The 21556-nt window shown below is 39.9% G+C and overlaps 1 protein-coding gene across 7 annotated transcripts in view; it reads right to left on the bottom strand.

Moving 5' to 3' along the window:
- Positions 1-1226: 1226 nt before the first annotated feature.
- LOC117027690 (protein DDI1 homolog 2) overlaps positions 1227-21556 on the bottom strand; it is a 36397-nt gene continuing 16067 nt past the window's right edge. For 2 of the 7 annotated variants that reach the window (XM_033115705.1, XM_033115704.1), the window contains 5 exons: positions 20885-21012; positions 17476-17604; positions 9515-9618; positions 7962-8151; positions 1227-3145 (listed from right to left, as the gene is read on the bottom strand). In XM_033115705.1, the coding sequence (XP_032971596.1) occupies positions 1293-3145; positions 7962-8151; positions 9515-9618; positions 17476-17604; positions 20885-21012 (2404 nt within the window). In that variant the 3' untranslated portion in view covers positions 1227-1292. Of the gene's footprint in view, positions 3146-5643; positions 5707-7245; positions 8152-9514; positions 9619-17475; positions 17605-20884; positions 21013-21556 lie in introns of those variants that run through there. The other 5 variants (XM_033115711.1, XM_033115709.1, XM_033115708.1 and 2 more) reach the window with 5 other exon arrangements.

Here is a 21556-nt window from a genome sequence, read left to right as displayed (position 1 = left end):
ACAGGACAGTGTTTTCCAATGGCTAGTCCTCATACAAAAAAAGGCCACAATAAATACATCTATATACTATGCCCCACTCTAACTTGACATGGTAAACACAAATATGACAAATCTTGTTTAAAAAAAGAAACTCCTGAGGAAAGAAAGGGATGGAAAACTCTACCAAGGCCACTTAAGTCAGAAACTGCAATTACTATTTCCATTGCCATGAAGGGCACTCACCAAAATAGACTGACAATTTCAAGCACCAAGATGAACCCGTGTGACAAGGTTCACACTTCAACATTTCACTCAGATCACAGCTCAGACTGAGTTTTAGAACTTCTAGTAGAAGCCGAGTTTAGAAGGGAAATAAACGGCTGGCAACCAGCGCATCAGCTGAACTTCGTTCAGTTCATCGTTAGTCATTAGGGGTTGAGGTGTGATCCGTGAGATGCTAGCAAACCCAATCTCTAGTAAATTCCAGGGTTTTAAGCCATTATTTTTCACTCACAGTTCTTGAAACATCACCAAGACATTTGCAAATGGAATTAGTTTTTTTTAAATCTGGGTAGCACCATGTTTCAATTTAATGTTAATTCCCCCATAATATCCCACTCAAGCTATTTGCCAATCCACGCAGCAGCCTGTGATATACAAAGTAACCCAAAGTTTAAATCCTCTTGACTCATCCCTTTAAAATGTCAAATCCTAACCACATGCATAATAACACACCACTGGAGGAGATATTACTCCATTATTCTTCAATTTCCCGTTATAACTGATGGATCAGAATATACAGAGCACTGGGTGGAATTCCAAACACCAAACCATGCGGTCAGAAGTTTGTAAACTGACAACTGAATCAACAAGCCATACCTGCCTATAGCACAGACGCAGCCAAAGTGTGAAGATGATCAGCTTTCCGCTGCACGGGTGGTGGCATTTCTCACGGCTTCTGCTGTTCAAAGCATTCACTCTCATTCTAAACTGGTATACTATACAGAAAACCATCAATTTTATTCCAGAATACATCATTTCAATGAGAATAAAAAGCTTTTGTATGCACATACTGCCAATACATTTAAAAAGGCCCAAAATTTAACAAATAGAATAGACAAATTCATCAGACAAGAGATCATAAATTACTTTGGCCGAAAAAAATCTTTAAAAAAAATCTGGCTCAACATTCTGCTTGCAGGTTTCTACATATACTGTATTTGTGGTGAGTGTGTATATATAGCTTCTTTTTTTTTTCTTTTTTCTTTTTTTTTTTAAGGGAATGGAGTATGGTCTAGCCCACTTTTCCATGGTTATGTAGGAACTACAATGTTCTTTGCTAGCAAAACAAGAAGTGCAAGGTCTGCATTTCCACCAACTTGATGCAAAGCCCCAAGAGCTTCCTGCAAAGTAAAGCCGGCACGGAGAATCCGGTCAATGTCTGCAGCAGGAAAAATTAATGGTGGAAGAATGGAGGGACTTGAGGGATAGCTGGCAGGTCCTGCTTCAGGACAGACATCGTCTCTGGTCTCAGGCCTGTCTGTCACTGGGTTCTGCGTGCCCTGACCCAAATCTTTAACCAATACGAAATTCGACGACAAGGGTGTAGTTTGCTCCGAAGTCTGGTTGAGTGCATCCTCCTCACCTGCTAAACGTCTGGGTGAAATTTCTACACCTAAGGTGCAATGTAATTGATCTGACGTTTTGGCAGAGGCTCGAGTGACAGAACTGCTCGTGTTTACTGATTCCCTAGACTTGGGGATACCTTCCTTATCAGTTAATAGGCCATCACCTGGATCCTTGAAGTTAATACTTTCTACATCTTCTATTCCAGTGCCAGTTGAGGTGTTTGTTAATTTTTCTGTCTCCACTGATACAGATATGGCCTGATGAAAAGAGACTTGTGAACACTGTTCATTCTGGGTAGCTGGGAGATGCTTATTTTGGGTCCATCTTTCAGAAAGGTCCTCAACACCTGTTTGGCCCTCAGTTACCATTTCTGATTGACAGGTAACTTCTTCAGATGTATTTTCTGAAGCTGGTTTACTACTAATGACCAAAAGTTCATGAAGTTCCTTCAAGGCTGCTGTTATGGATGAGCAAGATTCCTCCGCTGACTCCACAGAGGGCTGACAATTGCCACAGAGGCTTAAAGAGGGGGAGCCATTGCCATATGCTTTATTGGTTCCAGACATTTCAGCATTCCTTTCTGGGAGTTGCAAATTCTGAGTGGAAATGGAATTACTCAAAATTTCAGATGAAGGGCTACATTTTGATGCTTCTACTTCCATCAAGGGGTTATCTAAGGTGAGGTCAGCTGCACCAATGTTCTTGACATTAGCATTCTGACTGCCTGTTGAATTAAGCACAGCCACTAGGGACTGTTCAACTATATCTACTTCCATAAGTGTTTCGGAATTTGAGCAGTCAAAGCATCCTGAACGTAGAGTATTTTTCTGTGTATCTGGAAGGTCCACATTCTGCTGTAGCCTGTCTCCTTTCATTGTAGCTTCCACATCAACGCTTTTTGGTTGATTCTGTTGCCCTTCTCCATGAAGTTCAAGGTCCCCTGTGTTACGAAGATGTTCTTGTTCACGTGGAGCATTCTGTTGTACAACCTCATGCCGTCCGTTTCCTGGTTCTTCATGCTGAAGGCCATTCACTTGACTCAGAGTCTGACATTCTGGATGCCAACCCTTTTCACCTAGGGCCCTCTGTGGTTCTTGCATCCTAGTAGTTGTGACAGACAAACTAGCTTCCTGTCTTGTGTGGAGATGAGACTTGAGGCCTTGGGTGCCTCTTTCAGCAGGAGATTTCTCCAGATTATCTGTAACAATGGCTTCTTCGGATGAATTCTGCAAAGGCATAGCTGGACTCTGGTCTGCTGGAGAAGCACGATCAGAAAGATCCTGTAGAGGAAGATGTTCTTCCTTTTCAGAGGCTCTCTGGAATTCAGCCGAAGCCTTCATAGACTTCGCAGCCTTGGGTTCGATGCTGTCTGGGTCACTGGGCTTGATAGAGCAGACTGAAGCAGGGACAGAGTGAGCAAGACGCGCAGGATTACCAATCTCAGGACTCTGCCCTGGAGGACGGGCTGGATGGTTAAATCCATCTGAAGTTGGTAATGATGACATTCCCAGTGAGGTAGTTTCTTCACCGCTTTTCTCTACATGGAACACAAGGGAAAGGAAAAAAATTAATTCGCAGGTTACAAAGGCCACCATATTATCAGAGGATACAAATCTGAACAGGATACAACAAAATCAGGTCCGTAAGCTTGGGTTTGTTTATATTCATAGATTATACAAGAACCATTCCCACCGTGGTAGGCAATTTAACATCACAGCATCAAAATAAGAGGAAAGCAGGTTCTTTAAAAAAATGTGTATATTGTAATTCAACATTTTAACTTAAATGCTATTAATAAACATCCACATAATGGCTGGGTTAGTGCCCAAGACTGAAGGACATTGATGTATCTTTATCTTCAGTGAGTTCAGAACCTCAGAATAGTTTCATCAAGTGTGTTCTCTCTACCACTTGCCCTAAAATCACCTGGGATGTCTGCTAAACATACAGATTCTGGGGCACCATCGTTGGGAGTAAACCTAGGAATCTGCATTTTCAATAAGCTCCTCAGGTGATTCTTAAGCACATTACAAATTCTGAAGCTCTCTGCATGAGAAGGGTTCTTATCACAATGCGTGCTTAGTGTTTCAAATGTGAACACTGAGGTTACAAAGGAGAAGTCTAAAACCAGGTATATCTAGGACAGAGCAGGAATTACAAAGAGAAAGAATATAATACTTGGGGACCTCCACAAGACAGAGAAGCAAACATTCTACTTAATTTATTTCTACCTAAATGTCCCGAAAATCATGATAAAACTATGTGAGAATGACTCAGAGAACAAAAATATAGCTAAAGATCAAACAGAGTAAATCCCAATCATCATCTTACCAAATAATGAAGCTTTAAGAATGATTATCCGTTGCTTTATCTATTACACTAACATAGTATAGCTAAGTAAGAACATTTAAGTATTTTTAGGGTAGGGGGATGGAGGGTGGGAGGTTGTGTGGGCAGTGGAAGGAGATGGTTCATAACAGTTTTTCAATAGGCAATGACGATTTAGATCCAACTTACTGACAACTCACACAAGATGGCAGGCTTAAACGTCACCGCAGTGTAAACATCACAATGTCATTAAACATCAGTTCCAACTCCTTTTGCCACTGATCCAGTTAAAACGTAACCTCTATGCAATTATTATACGACTTTTAAAACTCAAAGGCTGGTCACAAAAATGATTTCTCAATTTGATCTATTAGGGCTGATGCTGAACGTTAACATCTGACGTGGGGGCATGACCGTGACTTAATAAGTCACAGAGCAATGCAGTTGCAATTCAAAGGGATCTAAATTATTCTAACCCAACACTGATGAACAGCATGGGATGATAAAGCACTACGTCAGGAAAGTCACTGACTCCTTGTGAAATAATCTTATAGTGTACGGGTAAATGGGAAAACAGCATTTATCTCAGTGCAAACTAGATCCATTTGCGTCTAAGACAGTTATTAGTTTTATTTCTCAATCCCTAAGGCTGACTCTGAAAGAGATTCAATTTTGAGTTACTGTGAACAGAAAAGAGGCATTGCAGTGAAATATCCACGCTAGCAGCACGGGGAGGGGTATGATAATGGCCTTCTGGCAACTGGTATGGCAGTAACAACTGGGTGAAGTCAAGGTGAACACGGCCTCGGTGTATTTTGTACTCACTATGAAAGCAGAATATAGCCCTCCTGTAGCTGAGATGATCAGTTTCACTGGCCTAAGTCCTAAATATAGGGGAGGACTGGGTCAGTACTACAGGATAGGAGAAGAGGATGAGGACAATGGATATTAAGAATAATTCAACTATGCTTGCTTTTAACCCATCCTTACGAGAAAAAGAAAGAAGAAATTAGGTGCTATGTATCTAATTACAACCAGCCTGCAAACCTCCATAAAGTCCTAGGTTGACAGTTGAAAGGACCACCTTTCCTTCTCTTGATGAATCAGCCACTGTGCTCAGGCCGACGACATTCACCACATTTACACTATAGGAAAACGGAAGCAGAGTGCCTCCGGTGGGAAATTTGTCGGGTGAGGGAGAGGGAAAACCAGTCCTGCCTGCACTACTGACTCTGTGGCCCTGGGCACGTCCCCGGCCCAAGATTCCATTCCTTTTTCACCGTAATGACATTTGCTGCCCCTCTATAACTCCGGGTAGTTGTGAGCAGTAATGTGAAAAAAGAACTTTCAGTTTTTCAGAAGAAGGACTTAGGAAACCCCTGACAGCATAGCTATCGCCAACAATCACGTGTGTCTGCGATGCTGATATTCTTGGTTTGATATTCTCAATAGCTAGTCAGATGGACGCTGTTTTTACCAGCATTTCCCCACCTTGGACTGTTATAATAATTGATAAAATTTTAAAAAGGAAATTATGATTAGATATGTATGTATGCCAACATACAAACGTATATACAGGCTAGTTGTAACCAGATTAAACAAGGTGAAATGGTGAATGACAGACGCTATATTCCCAAACTGCTGCAGATACAGACTTGTAGACAACAGACGACTGGATGGAAGACTTAAGGCGGTGTCTATAAATACCTGGTCTGGGGCCCACTCCAGCTGCAGTACACACACACTACATGCATCATGGCTTCTGACGCTCTGTTTGAATTAGGAAACAGACAAGCAAACTCGGGTTAACAATGCAAACCACACAGCATGCGGGGTTATAGTCTCCATTCCTTTGCCATCTTTAACATCAGGAACTGGCAGAGTCAAAGCTGGGGAATGTTTCTGTCATTTGAATATCCAAAAGATTTGTTGGTTGCTTCAGTTCTCTCATAATACACAAAGTTAATGTGTCAACTTCAACAGATTTTCAATGGAACTTGGAAAGAAATTAATTTTACACACAGAGAATTCAGGGGCAAACGTGTGAGACAAGTGAAAAAAAGTCGACCCACGGACAGAATAACATGACATGGACATCTTATGGAGTAAAGGTGAGCAAACACACGTTAACAGTCACTTTCCAAATTTCTTTCTCAGCGGAGATTTCTTTTTAGAAGAAAAACAAACTGAACCTGATTATCTAACCTTAGCTTCTTTATCTTTAAATCAGTTTTTTAGAAAATGTATCACATACAGCCCGTACTCTGAATTATTTTTCAATTGATAGAAAAGATTAATATACTTTGGTATAGAGTAGCAACCAAATAAAGTGTTTGTAGCAAAACTACTTTCACCCACTATGTCCGCAGTTTCGATTTGGATGATACTAGGAAATCAGTGTTCCAAACAAAGAGGACCTGATGTTGCAGAATTACTTCATATAAACATCACAGAAATCTGCACAAGCCACTGTCAGTAACAAAAGGTCACATGGGTAAAGAGCCATTTCCTTTTAATCCTTTAAAATTGACACATCGCCTTCACTATGCCTAAAACATCTGTGCTTTCCATTTTCAGCTCCTAAACTTTTTATTAAAAGAAGGTAATTAACCAAAGAGTAACTGTTATGAGGTTAGAAAACACTGCTACCATCAGCGAGTGCTTCTCAAACAAAAGCACCAAACTCTGTGTGTGTGTGTGTGTGTGTGTGTGTGTGTGTGTGGTGGGGGAATAGATTTCATAAAATGATAATAGATCCCATTTTATTAATACATAGTAGCTGACAGGTTCTAAGATGATGTAAAACTTTCTAAGCAGGTATGTCAAACTTATTCAAGCTTGTCTTGCAGAGAAAACTAAAGCTGTGAATTTATTCTGTCTCTGTCTGGTTGTTCAAAATTCTCCCCTTCCTACAAAAGACTTAAGCCACAACCCAAACTGTACTCTGTATGCAAAACTGAGCTAAAAGGTGGTGGTGGATTAGATTCTGAACAAGGCCAGCTTGGAAAATTCTACCTGCTACCCACACCCATTCTAAAGAGGCTCCGGGTTAAACCACTGGATGGTCTCCATTAATAAACATGGGCAAAATCTGGCTGCTTATTTTTAAAGCTCTTAGCTTTTTTGTCTAGCAGAAAGCTATTCTCTGAACTTGTACCTCTAATACACTTCACTACGAGAAAACACAATGTGTGATATTAGTCATTGATGAATAATTAGAGCTCAAGACTTTACAATAACCCAAACTTAAAAGTTATTTCTCTTCAGCTTCTAGAAAATGCATCCCAGAGTCATTGTTCTGGAAAATATGGGGAAAAATTACCCATGGAAGTGGGATCTCAGCAAAACTGTGTCCCTCCATTGTACCCAGAAAACTTGGCTTGGGTCTTTAGATTTAAACAAGCTACAACAATTGAGACTTAGGAAAAAAAAATTATTAGGTAGCATCATCTCAATAGCTTCCATACTATTCTAATTTGACCTAATGATACACTAGTGTGATCTCATTAATAGCATAAAAACTATATTTTGCTTAATGTTCAATTATGCTTCTTATCGTTGCTTCTTCTGTCTTTGGTGACAGTACTTACAGTAGATATGAAAAAGGTTAGGGTTGCTTAGTCACATTGACAACGCTACTCTTCAATATAAATGGACCTCAGGAAAAGAAATTTTCAGGGAAATACTGTTAAACTCAACAGGAAGCGTCTACTTACTGTTATAATTTTCTTAAGGAAAAAAAAAGACAAGACTTTTTAGGAAGTCTACCAAAATGCGCCTGAGCAAGTAACACACCATCTATCTTGCACACAGCAATGAATTACTGTTTCTCGATCGGTTGAACACGGAGTTGTTCTTTACTGTATTCAGAGATGGAAGGAGGTGGTAGAAGGACAAGGAACACGTGTGACAGGACGATGAGACTGATGACGAACTGGAAAGGTCCCTATCCCCTGAGACTTGCACTTTCCTGGCTTGCCACCAATCACAAGAGTATTACTCGAGAGTCTGGACATTGCAAGTACCTGCATCCTGTACGGATTTTTGAAGGGCTTCTGCTAATTCTTGGTCTGCAATCTCCTCTGGCCGCACGTCTTCTCGGCCGGCCCCATATGCCAACCGGGCACACTCTGGTAACTCTCCCTCGGGAAGGAAGGTGGTCTGCGAGCCTGTGGTGCCAATCACCAGGACATTTTTCTTGAGGTCAATGGAACACTTAGGAGGAAGAAACCACAGACTGATGACAGCAGGTAGAACACCATGCAGAAAAATTATGATCCCGAATTTAAAACTCCATTCACAAAGAGCAACACTGACAGAGAGAGATGGCTCAAAACGACCTTACCTAAAAGTATTTAAATGTTAACCTAGGTGACACTGCCTTTTAATTTAGAATTTTTTTAATATTTAAACTTTATAGCAAAATAATCTTTATTTGTCTAACAAAACATTTGTTCATTTCTGAGTTTAAATGTAGTACATGTTCATTGTGCAAAATTTGGGAAAATGTCAGTCATAATCAGCAGCCCCACCTTTTACAAACATGACTTTTCCTTACAAAACTGAGACATACCATTTACACAGTTTTATATTTCACTTCTCGTTTATTGTGTAAAAGTATAGCTCATATTGAAACTCCATACTAATGGTTTCAAAAATGGTACAGAGGCAAGGCAATGTCTACAAAAGTATTCTTTATTTCGTACTTATGTTATCCTCCTTTTCAATGTGTTTTTATAACTTAATATAGGACAGTTACACGTATATATGCTTTATATCTATAAAGTTGGTCTATACCGTGACTAAAAAATTAAGGAAAGATAGTGACAATAAAGGTTTTATTTATACATGCATTCACTCATTCCTTCTACTTAAAATCCTGTGCCTTGATTAGAACACCAATATATATTTTACAGGAATTTAATATTAAAATTTTAAAGAGTATAAGTGACATAGAAAATATTGACTAGATATGAAACCTTGCTGTGAAAAATTTTACTATCCAGTGGATACAGACGGATTGCTTCTTCACTGAGAGGAATTTATCTTAAACAAATTATTAGGCTTCAGAGTAGAAATATAAATATCACTGCAAATGAATACAGTTACAAATCATTGTCCCTGTACTAAATAAACATTTCCATTCCCAACATCTTATGTATACCTTCTTCCTTAATCTCAAAGCTCTTCTTCCCAAGTATGTTGTTTGACCAGTTACTAAGAACTTACTAAATTTACACTTGCGGTAAAACCGTGTGTTAATTACACTTCCCTACAAACCCATCAAAAAATTACTTGAGTTCTGATCAGAAACTAAAAATTACGTAAGAGAACCAAATTGCCCATTATAATCTCAAAACAGATGGTACGATTTAAGATTCAGAGAGATTTCACAAAAACAGATTCTGTTTCTACTTATAATTTCAAACTTTGCATGACATCATCAATTAAGGACCTTTCCAGGTTTGAGGAGTCATGCTTCTTAGTTTCCAGTATACACAGCTGAGAGAAATGATGCAACAATCACCACATGACATACAAAAAGCCAATGCAAAAAGAAGGGAAAGCTCTTAATTACCTGATGTCGTTTCAGCATGTCCAGTCCCAGAAGCATGTCCATGGGCTGCTCCTCAAGTATAGAGAAGGAACACGCCAGGAAGTCTCCTTCAATTTGAACCTGAGCTAAAGCACATGGAGAAGAGGTTACTGATTTTTGTTGCAAAAGCCCCAGGCAAGCTTTGGAAATGTATCTATCATTCTGTGCCTTGCTTCCTGCAATCAGTCAAAGCCAAGGCAAAGTATGCAAACAGGTGAATTAACTATGAAAAGAAGATCCTATGAGACTAATGATCAGCTTAAAAGCCAGTGAACGCACCAGCTGGTAAAGTGGATTAAAAAAGAAAGAGCCCAGTAAACCATCCACTTCCTATACACTTACAAAAGGTTTTCTAAAAGGGAAATAAAATCAGTATACTTTAAACCTTTTAAATTAGCCTCCAAAAAATCAACTGTTCATCATTACCTGTCATAATCAAGTTTCTATTTGCCAAACCAGAGACAGCACCAGGGCCTGTGTTTGCCTGGAGCCTCCTGCCTTGCCTCTTTCATCAGTTATTCCTCTTTATATGTACGAGTAAAATTTTACTTTGTTACTAAGTATATCTTATAAACAGAAGAGTGTATGAAATATGTATACAGTATAAAGCGTAAGACACCCACACATCTTTTCCACAAGTTCAATAGAAAACTAAGAGCTCTACTTACATGTCCTACTGGTCACTACTTATTCTGTGCCTCCTCCCATCCTCCCCACGATCTTGCGTTTTGTGTTCACTGTCCCCAGCTTTTCTTATAGTTCCTACCAGCTTTGTATGATTTCTAAGCAACACATGGTTTAGTTTTGTGTTTCTGAACTGTGACTTGCTCTTCTACTCAAAAAAAAATTTTGATACTTGATCCCTGCAGACTGTGTTTCACTTTACCCGAAAGCGCTGTCTAACACACCAGAACTGACGTGCCCATTCTGCTCCTGCAGGACTTTCCAGGTTGCTTCCAGCTTCTGCTGTCACAGCAGCGCTAACAGGACCATTCTTGTACTTGTCTCCTAGTGTGCCAGGAGTTCCTCTAAAGTATGTTCTCAAAAGTGGAATTACTAGGTTCTATGGGATATTGGGCTCAACTTTGCTTGATGATGTTGAATTATTTTCTAAAAATGTTTCCAGCAGTGCACGAACGTTCCCATTGCTCCACATTCTCACCAACACTCAATACTATTAGATTAAAATCTTGCTAATCTGGGAGTAATTTTGTGTTTCCCTGATTAATAATGAGGTCAGGCAACTTTTCATATACTTATTAGCCATTTGGGTTTCCTCTCAAAGTGCTTCTGTAATTTTTTTTTAAAGATTTTATTGGGGAGGGGGAACAGGACTTTATTGGGGAACAGTGTGTACTTCCAGGACTTTTCTCCAAGTCAAGTTGTTGTCCTTTCAATCTTAGTTGTGGAGGGTGCCGTTCAGCTTCAAGTTGTTGTCCTTTCGGTCTTAGCTGTGGAGGGCGCAGCTCAGCTCCAGGTCCAGTTGCCGTTGCTAGTTGCAGGGGGCACAGCCCACCATCCCTTGCAGGAGTCAAACCGGCAACCTTGTGGTTGAGAGGATGCGCTCCAACCAACTGAGCCATCTGGCAGGCAGCTCAGCTCAAGGTGCCGTGTTCTATCTTAGTTGCAGGGGGTGGAGCCCACCATCCCTTGCGGGATTCGGAGGAGTTGAACTGGCAACCTTGTGGTTGAGAGCCCACTGGCCCATGTGGGAATTGAACCGGCAGCCTTCGGAGTTAGGAGCATGGAGCTCCAACCACCTGAGCCACCGGGCTGGCCCCGTAATTTTTTTGTATTGTCTTTCTTACTGAGTTGGAGGAAAGACAAACACAGAATTTGTGTATATTCTGAATATGAATCCTTTCTTAGTTATATGTTACTAAAATTCTTTTCTAGTTTGTGTTTGATCATTTTATATCTTTTGATGAAAAGTTCTTAATTGTCGCATCCAGCACGACACGAGCTGTGGAAGCGAGAAGGGCAGTGCAGGGCTAAGAAAAGACAGTAATCAAGAATAGTGTGCAAGCGGGGCCAAGGGACTCAAGCCTCAAGGACTGAGCCCCGAATCGGGAAGGGACTCAAGCCTCAAGGACTGAGCCCTGAATCGGGCCAACGCATAGTTTTTATTGGTTAACTTCTAAAGAGGTAAAAGATTGTTAATCTCAAGATCTATGTGTTACATTGCCTGCTTGCTGTCTTTCCGAAAGTTCCCATTGTGTTCCAGCTTGTGCTTTGCCTTCACACACATGCCCAACTCCAAAGAATCCATTGAAGGAGAGGGACCGATATGATTCCATCGGGTCTCAGTTTGCTGAGACTTCCCCTCAAGGGAGCTTTGCCAATATCTCTCCATCGGGCCTCGGTTTGCTGAGGCACTCCCTTGTGAAATCCTGGGAAGAGCGCAGGGGAACAAATGGTTTGGCAGCTGTAAGGCAACACTTAATCTTAATGTGATTGAATTTATCAAATAACTTCCTTTCTATCTTTGAAAGAACCCTTTCCCTATGCAAGATATTCTCTATTTTCTTCTGAAAGCTTTGACTTGCCTTCCACATCTAGGTCTTTAATCAACCTTGAGTTGACTTTTGTGTGTGATGTGAAGCTGGCTGGGTTCAATTTCCCATTCCTTTTCTCCACATGGATACCCGATCGCCCTAGCAGCATTTCCTGAAACTTTCCCCATTACTCTATATTTCCTCTTTTTATTTATCAAGGTTCATATAAGCATAGATTTGTTTCTGTTCTAGTCCTTTCGTCTTGATATCTAGAAGGGGAAGTTATTCCGAGTATCTTGACTACTTCTTCAATAAGCGTCCATATAAAATTTAAAATCACCAGGGGCGGCAGTTTGGCTCAGTGGGTTAGAGCACAGTGCTCATAACACCAAGGTCATCGGTTCGATTCCCGCATGGGCCAGTGAGCTATGCCCTCCACAACTAGATTGAAAACAACTTGACTTGGAGCTGATGGGTCCTGGAAAAACATACTGTTTCTCAATATCCACCCCCCCCAAAAAAAAATTAAAATCAGCACGTCAAGTCTCAAAAACAAAAACAAAAGAACCACCAACCTATTGGAATGTTGATGGTATTAACAGGGATTCTCTTGATGACTGTGGAAGAATTACCACCTTCAACATACTGAGTCTTCCTATCCATGGTATAGTTCTCCCTATTCAGATTTCCCTTATTGTGGTAAGGTTTTCTTCACGCCTATCATAGTCAAAGTTGTGCAATAGTATACAACTTGTCCAACCACAAGGAACTGGTATTATTTTTGTCTCCTCCTATTATCTTTTCACTTAAAACCATGAAAAGTCTAGAATTTTAGACTCTGAAGCAACCAATTTACCAATCTGTGGTATTCCTACCCAATTTCAATCCCACTACCCTGTTTCCCCAAAAATAAGACCTAGCTGGACCATCAGTTCTAGTGTCTTTTGGAGCAAAAATCAACATAAGACCTGGTATTACATTATATTATATTATACCTAGTCTTATATTATAGTAAAACAAGACCAGGTCTTATATTAATTTTGGCTCCAAAATTGCATTAGAGCTGATGGTCCGGCTAGGTCTTATTTTCGGGAAAACACAGTATGTGTAGGGAAAGCATACTAGAATAAGGGATTCAAAGTATCTTATTCTGTACAAATCAATCAAAGAAAAAATGGGAACTCTAGTAAATAGACACATATATCAAAAAAGAAAGGTACTCAGAAAATTATAAGACATTGAAGAAAGAAACTGAAGATGATACAAATAAATGGAAGCATATACCATGTTCATGGACAAGAAGAATTAACATAGTTAAAATGTCCATACTATCCAAACCAATCTATAGATTCAATGCAATCCCTATCAAAATACCAATGGCATTTTTCACAGAAGTAGAACAAATAATCCTAAAATTTATATGGAACCATAAAAGACCTCAAATAGCCATGGCAATCTTGAGAAAGAAGAACAAAGTTAGAGGTATCACACTACCTGATATCAAAATATACTACAAGGCCACAGTCATCAAAACATCAAGGTATTGGCATAAAAACAGACACATAGATCAATGGCTCAGAATAGAGAGCCCAGAAATAAGCCCACGCCTATATGGTCATTTAATTTATGACAAAAGAGGCAAGACTATACAATGGGGTAAAGTCAGTCTATTCAATAAATGGTACTGGGAAAACTGGACATATACATGCAAAAAAAAATTAAACTGGACAATCTTCTTACTCCATATACAAGAATAAACTCAAAATGGATTCAAGACTTAAATGTAAGACCTGAAACCATCAAATTCCTGGAAGAAAACAGGCAGCAAACTCTCCAACATTGCCTTTAGTGATATTTTTATTGATGTCTCCTCGGACAAGAGAAACAAAAGAAAAAAATACACAAATGGGACTACATCAAATTAAAAAGTTTTTGCACAGCAAAGGAAACCATCAACAAAACGAAAAGACAGCCTACTGAATGGGAGAAGATATTTGCCAATGTTACATCTGATAAGGGGTTAATATCCAAAGTTTAGAAAGACCTCACACAACTCAACACCAAAACAACAAACAATACAATTTAAAAATTGGGCAGAGGACCTGAATAGACATTTCTCCAAAGAGATAGCCAACACACAGATGAAAAGATGCTCAATATCGCTAAACATCAGAGAAATGCAAATTAAAACCACAATGTGATACCATCTCACACCTGTCAGAATGGCTATCATCAATAAATCAAAAAACAAGCATTGGAGAGTGTGGAGAAAAGGGAACCCTTGTGCACTGTTGGTGGGACTGCAAATTGTTGCAGCCACTATGGAAAACAGTTCGGAAGTTCCTCAAAAATAAAAAAAAAAAAATAATATTACCTTGTGACCCAGCAATGCCACTTCTGGGTATTTATCCAAAGAAATCCAAACACTAATTCGTAAAGATATATGTACCCCCATGTCCACTGCAGCACTATTTAAAATAGCCAAGATACAGAAGCAACCTAAGTGTCCATCAGTAGACAACTGGATAAAGATGTGGTACATATATACAATGGAATATTTATTACTCAGCCATTGGAAAAAAAAAAAAAGAAATCTTACCATTTGCAACAACATAGATGGACCTAGAGAGTATTATGCTAAGAGAAATAAGTCAGACAGACACAGACAAATACCATATAATCTCACTTATATGTGGAATCTAAAGAACAACAACAACAAACAAAACCAAAAACCAAAAAACCAGAAACAGACTCAGATACAGAGAACTAATGGTTACCAGATGGTGGGGGGTTGGGAGCTGGATGAAAAAGGTGAAGGGATTAAGAAATACGAATTGGTAGTTACGAAATAATCATGGGGATGTAAACTACACCATAGAGAATATAGTCAATAATACTGTAATAACTATGTATGGTGCCAGGTGGGTACTAGACTTATTGGGGGGGATCACTTCGTAAATTATACAAAACATCTAACCACTATGCTGTATACCTGAAACTAATATAAAAGAATATTCAATGTAAAAAATAATAATAAATTAAAAACCAGAAATATGAAAGAGGAAAATGAATAGAAAAAACTATCACTTGCAATGAATGAACAGTAACTTACAATAAGAAACTGCTTTTTTATCTGCAAATTAAAGGAGTAAAAATTAATAATACTTGATGGTAGAAGGACTTTAAGATGAATATTCATTAAGTGCTAGAGAAATCAGACTGGTACCAGTTAGCAATATCGAGTCTTAAAGTATTCATAACCTTTGATTCAGTAGTTCTACTTACAGGCATCTTGACTAAGGGAAAAAAAACATCAAAGTGTGCATAAAACTACACAAAAATCCACTGCCATGTTTCAATGACAAAATATTAGGGAAAAAAAGAATATCCCAAAAGTTGACCATTAAACCTAAAAAACAAAATGCTATTCATTTATTTAAATGATGCTTATGAAATTTACAGTAACACTGGGAAAATGTTATGAATGTTAATTTTTCTTAAAGCATAATATAAAATTCTATACATCATATGACCACCTTTTACAAGGGAAAAAAATGCATTTAAATAAGGCCAAAAAGAGATATGTCCAAATGCTATTAATGGTTGATTCTCAACTAAAAGGATTTAACATATTTTCACATTTCTACACTTTCAAAATTCTCTACAATGAGCATTAAATAGATAATTAAAGAAAGAAAAACAAAAAGAACAATTTAATTAGAGATGCTTAAACGTGTATTTATCTCCATTTACTCCTAAAAGGAAAAAAAATCACAATAAAAGCTTTTTTTTTAATTAACGGTAAAAATCAGTTAAGGCCAAAAATAATGGAATAGACAAGTGAAACACAGTTTTTCAACTGAAAACCACAAGGTGGTAAGGAAAACTAAGAAGCAACCCAATTAACGTCACAGAACTCTGCCCAGAGGCTGATGAACTGGTTAAAACAAGTGTCTCTGCAAATAGGGGTAGGAGAGGTCCAAAGCAGAAAGACTGGTTGAAGGTCTATGTAGGCAGTTAGATGTTGGGGTTCCTCTCCTGTACTCTGCTCAGGCAGGTAACTACCTCGGGTGGTTTATTTTCTCAAGAGGGTGAAACAGAGGCTCTTGCCATAGAGGTGGGCATGGAGGAAGACGGACCAGGACGCCACAAGCACCTAAGTTAAAACTGAGGGATTCAGTGAAAGCTTACTGACTCAGGCCTTTTTCTCCCTCCCAACAGATCACCCGCAAACGCCATGGCTGCCCACCCGAGTAATCTTCCATAAAGCCTTTTGGTGTCCCACTCTTCAGTATGAGCAGATGCCAAAATCACCAGACATGTGAGAAAACCATTTAACACGAAAGACAAAAAAATATAAAACGTTAACAGAAAAGTTGAAACCTTGCCAAAAAAACCCCAAGACGCAATGAAAACAAGAAAAAGAAAAGAAAACTACAGGACGAGTCCAGGAGAGGAGATTATCCTACCTGAGTTAACAGACATCCCAGAGGGGAGGAAGTCATTAGCAGAATCACTTTTCCGGACTGAAAGGTACACAGCGCAGTGGATGAAAAGAGATCTACCTACTATACCGAAGTACATTATTGTAAAATTTTAAAACACTGAGGTCAAAAAGAAGATTCTATAAGCTTTAGAAATGGAAAAGAAATCTCTCACATAAAGGATCAAAAATCAGAATAGCAGCCAGCTTCTCCATAGCAACACTGACAAAAATTGTGAAGGAAAAGGATTTCCAACTCAGCCAGACTAGCACAATGTAGCCAAAAACGACATGTTCTGATAGTTAAGGACTCAATTTACTCCCATGCACTTTTTCTCAGGAAGTTAACTGGGAACTGAGGAACAAATAAAAAGAGGAAGACACGGGAATTTACGTAATCTAACGTAAACCCAACGGGAAAGGAAACTTTCAAGACCTGGTGAAGGGAAATTCCCAAACAGCAGCTATGAAGCACCCTTGAACCACCAGTCCAAGTTTTGAAAGAAGCATCTTCAATAGGATGAAAAGTATAAAGGAGATTTACACAACCTGGTAAGTGTTTGGGGAGGAGTAACACACAAAAAAATCTCAATGACCAAAAACAGAGATAATTATTAATTCCAAGAACAGGAAGAGCAATTATTTTCCATTAGATGGCTATATTCTCAATAGTATTTATCCAGTCCTATCAGTACACAGCACCATGAACATGTTATTTAGAAATATGGAGGTAAGCACCAAAAGAAATCAGCTGAAACCGTTGAAAGGGATTATCTGCAAGGAGCAGGAAACAGAAGTACAGAAAAGACTGATTTTTTTGTAACCTGCTGAAACATGCACAAATGTGTTACTCTAACATAGGGTTTAAAATTTCTAGGGCTTAGGCTTTGTGGATTAGATGTACCTGCCCAAAAGAAAACTGTTTAACTGCTACCCTATGAAGACTCCCAGCGCCTTTTGCTCACCTAGATGTACCCTTCCAATAATCTTCTGGGTGCCCACTCCTTTGGCGATCCCTGCCCACCGACGATCCACCAGTCTCATTATATTACACCTTTCTGCACACGCTTGGCTCATAATAGTCATCTGGGCACCTAGAGGTGGAGGAAAACATCAGATGACAAACACAAAATCCACATTTGTGATAAGATTAAAAATGCAGCACTAAGAACAGGGCAGAAAGCAAGTCTAACCCCAGGCTTTTGTCTGTGTGACATTATCCCTACCTAGCAGGTTTCCTGCCACAATTAGTTCAATTTTCAGTTCCACACTGAAATCTGAAAGTGTAGAAACCTGACATTGAGGGAAAGAATATTTTCTGTTTAAATGTAATAATTAAATGATATTGAAAAACTTGACCAATAGGAAGCAAAACTACCTGGAAAGGACTTCCAAAAACTCAAACTGTCTACAGATGGAAATGCTCAAGTAAGCACTACTTTACATTCAGATCCATTTTCACTGAGTATCTCTAAACATCACATTAAGCTATTTTTATTTCAAACTTTGGGATGCTCTAATTTTTTAAAAACACATCATACAGTCTCTCAAAAAACTGGAACTGAATTCCCCATTCCCTGCTCCAACAACCAGACCCTCTTCCCTCTCAGGAAACGGGCAATGAGGGTCTTCTCTCTCCTAGTGACGTGTACTCACCCCCACTGGAGTTGGCCTGTGTGGAAGACACACTTCTCTAATCTTTACCTACAGCGCTAATCTCTCTCATGGACTCTAGTTCTACATTCCTGTGTGTTGGACATTTCTATCTTAAAGCCAACAGCTATAAAACTTTCTCCTCAAATAATCCTCACTTTGGATTTCTCTCCTTGCCAATGGAATTATTTTCCTGCAATCATAAAACTTAGGCATTGTTCACTTGAGTCCTCTTCTTTTAGCCTCCTCCCACTCTCAAACTGTTCCAATCCTGTTAGTAACTTCTATGCAATTTCTGCTATTTCTGACCCTCCTTCTTCTAACCACAGCAATCGGCCTAACTCATATTCTATCCCCCTTGCTAGTGGGTAATTTCTCCGGTTTCCAAACCACTCTGCAGATGTATAATTTAAAGCAAGGAAATTGTTCTGACCCTAAGGTACAGAATTCTCCAGATCTGTCACTGTCTTCATAAAGTATCACCTTCTTCGGAGCACTCATTCATTTGCGCACATACTCAATGGCTCCTACCTCCTCTTTGTAAGATCAGCTTCAAATCACATCGACACAGCTTCTGATCCCACCTCCTCCTAGCCCAACTATTTCCAGCTGCTATAGCCCAAATGTTTGTATCCTTCCAAAATTGATGTGAAAACCTAATCCCCAACGTGATGTTAGGAGGTAGGGCCTTCTGGGAGGCGACTAGGGCATGAGAGTGGAGCCCTCACGCAGGGGACTGGTGCCTCTAGAGGAGACCCCAGAGAGCTCCCTCACCCCTTCCACCGTGTGAGGGCCTAGAGAAGACTGCCATCTAAGAACTAGGAATCGGGCCATCATCAGACACGAATCTTCCAGCGTCTTGATCCTGGACTTTCCAGCCTCCAGAACTATGAGACTAAATCTGTGTTGTTTATAAGCCACCCCGTTTATGGTGTTGTGTTACAGCAACCCGAACAGACACAGACAACAGCCTTATATTCCAAATGCTCTAATCTAAACCCTCTCCTTTACGAGGGGGAGTTTGTTCCCTTTGCCACTTACTCACTTGGACCCTGCTGTAGAGCCCTCCCTTCCCTGCTGTCACTTTCTCTGAATTCCACTTATGCTTTAAGGCCCAGCTCAAGCCCCACCTCCTCCCCAACTCACTGTCCTTTCCCAGTGATCTCCCCTCAAATTCAATTCCAACATTTCTTGTTCACGTTACTCATTAGGCAACTTCCACTTTGTGGACACTGAAAGCTCTTGCCATTGGGGAAGGTTAGACTGAAGAAGGCCCAGCAATGATGAAGGAAAAGGGAGTTTGGGAAGGCCATCTCCTTTTCTCTTCCTCCCTCCCCACTCTACTCCACGCAAGCTAGTTACTGATATAAAGGAAGCAAGCACAGGATGAGAAGGGTCCTCTGCACTGCTCTCCCGCCTTTTCTCAAGCCTCAGCCTGAAACCCCAGTCCTCTGCCCGTGGAGAAGCTCAGTGCAAATGCCCTTTTGAAGGCACCCTGAGCGCCCCGTCAGCGTAAAAATGTGCTCTCTATGTGAATCCAACATGTACCTGATTGTTGAACAGTGGTTAAGAGTTCTGGAATCGAGCAACTCAGGGGCTGAATCCAAAGTCTACTACTCGTGAACTGTGTGTGCCCAGGAGAGAGACTTCACCGCTCTCTGTCTGAGTTTCCTCATCGATAAAATAGGGATAACGATAGAACATAGCTCACAGTGATATTCTGAGGATTGAATAAAACTGAGTAAGATGATATAATATTAAGCACCTTAGTTAATTTAGCATGAATTTGCATGGTGCTTGGCACATAGCAGGGGTTCAATAAACGCTGAGTGTTATACTAGGGTCTCTTATGCACTTGTCTCTCTCACTCATAGGGGCCCTGAGAAGCATCAGTTAGTCAGTCTTACCTTCACACACTCAGCACAAGGCCCTGCACACAGCACTCAACAGACATTTTTAAAACTGAATAATCAGCAGCTTACTTCTCCTAAGAATATACACATCTCAAGACACAATTTCTTAACGATGACTGAAACCTAGCATGTGCTCAAGTACTTGTGGATGAACAAATGGAGGAAAATGCACTCAAGCAGGAGCTTTTATATTTTAGGAACTCATCCTATCTCACAGCCTTGCGTGAGACCCAGAATCAAGACACACGAGACCACTGTCACACCCACCTGGTGCTGCCCTGTGTGGGGTCTTACTAAAAAGCAAACAGTTGTTACTGAGAGATATGGTGCCAGTTAGTACAGGGATTACCTGAACTCTCAGGTGCGAAACTCTCTGCCTCCTGACCTGTTAAGTCCTTTAAGAGCAAGAACCATGCCCCTTCAGCCTACACTTCTCATAGCTCCTGGCAGAGTGATGCACACAGACCAGGGGCGAATAACTGTTTGACCTTCACTCTACGCAGCTCCTTCTTATACTCTTTACTCTAAACCCACTGACTCTCCCAGAAACCCAGGGTGCCAAATAAGGGGAGGTAGGAAGATATAAACCAGATACCACAAAACACAAAACTGGTTAAGAAATTATTAAAGAAACAAACCTATCACAAACAAAAAAAGACTGGCAAGTGAAATAGTAACCCCCAGGCTTACTGATTAGCAGTCCAAAGGACTACTGCCATCTTTAACGAACACCGGAGTCTCCCCTTCTCCCTGTATCAGGTCAGAAGGGTGGATGGAGAGACAAAAACACAAAAGACGGAGATGTCACCTGAGTCAACAAAGGCTTTCACAGGATGTCCATTCACTTTGCAGTTAATATAAAGCATCACTACTTGGCCGAAACTTTCCGGAGCCTCTTCCATAGCGATTGTCATGTTTTCCTCAATGTTCTGTTGCCTGTAACAAACCAAAACCAGGTACACTAAAAGCATTATTTCCATGAAGGGAAATCTGTTTCAAAGTCACATATTAAAAACAGATTTGTATGTATCTTTTGCCCCAATTTGCAGCTGAGTCCTAGAAATGGAAATCGGTGCCCTCTCCTCCAATATGTGATTCAGGAGGAGGCAGTGAGAATAGATGTACAATTAGCAGAAAATCAAAAAGCATACATATTACCCTCTTGTAAAACAACTGCATTTGTTCTCTTTACAAACTCAGAAACTCAGGAAAATAAACTTCTGGACAGTAAGGGTCACAACCCTTTTTATCCCATAGAACGTTAGAATTTCATGAATGCTCCAATTTTAACTGAGGGTTTTTAGGTATCTGGGTACTTTTCCTCTGTCCAATGCATTAAAAATTGTTTGCAAATATAATACACAGATGTTTCAACTGCGTGTATTGTACCTGCTGCTTAATCTCCAGACTGAGTTTTCTAATCTGTAAAATGAGGATAATTCCTATTACAGGATTGCTGAGAGGTATAAAGCATCCATTA

The sequence above is a fragment of the Rhinolophus ferrumequinum genome, chromosome 9, assembly GCF_004115265.2.
Source record: "Rhinolophus ferrumequinum isolate MPI-CBG mRhiFer1 chromosome 9, mRhiFer1_v1.p, whole genome shotgun sequence".
NCBI classification, from domain to species: Eukaryota; Metazoa; Chordata; class Mammalia; order Chiroptera; family Rhinolophidae; genus Rhinolophus; species Rhinolophus ferrumequinum.
This window is presented reverse-complemented; position numbering and strand designations above follow the sequence as displayed.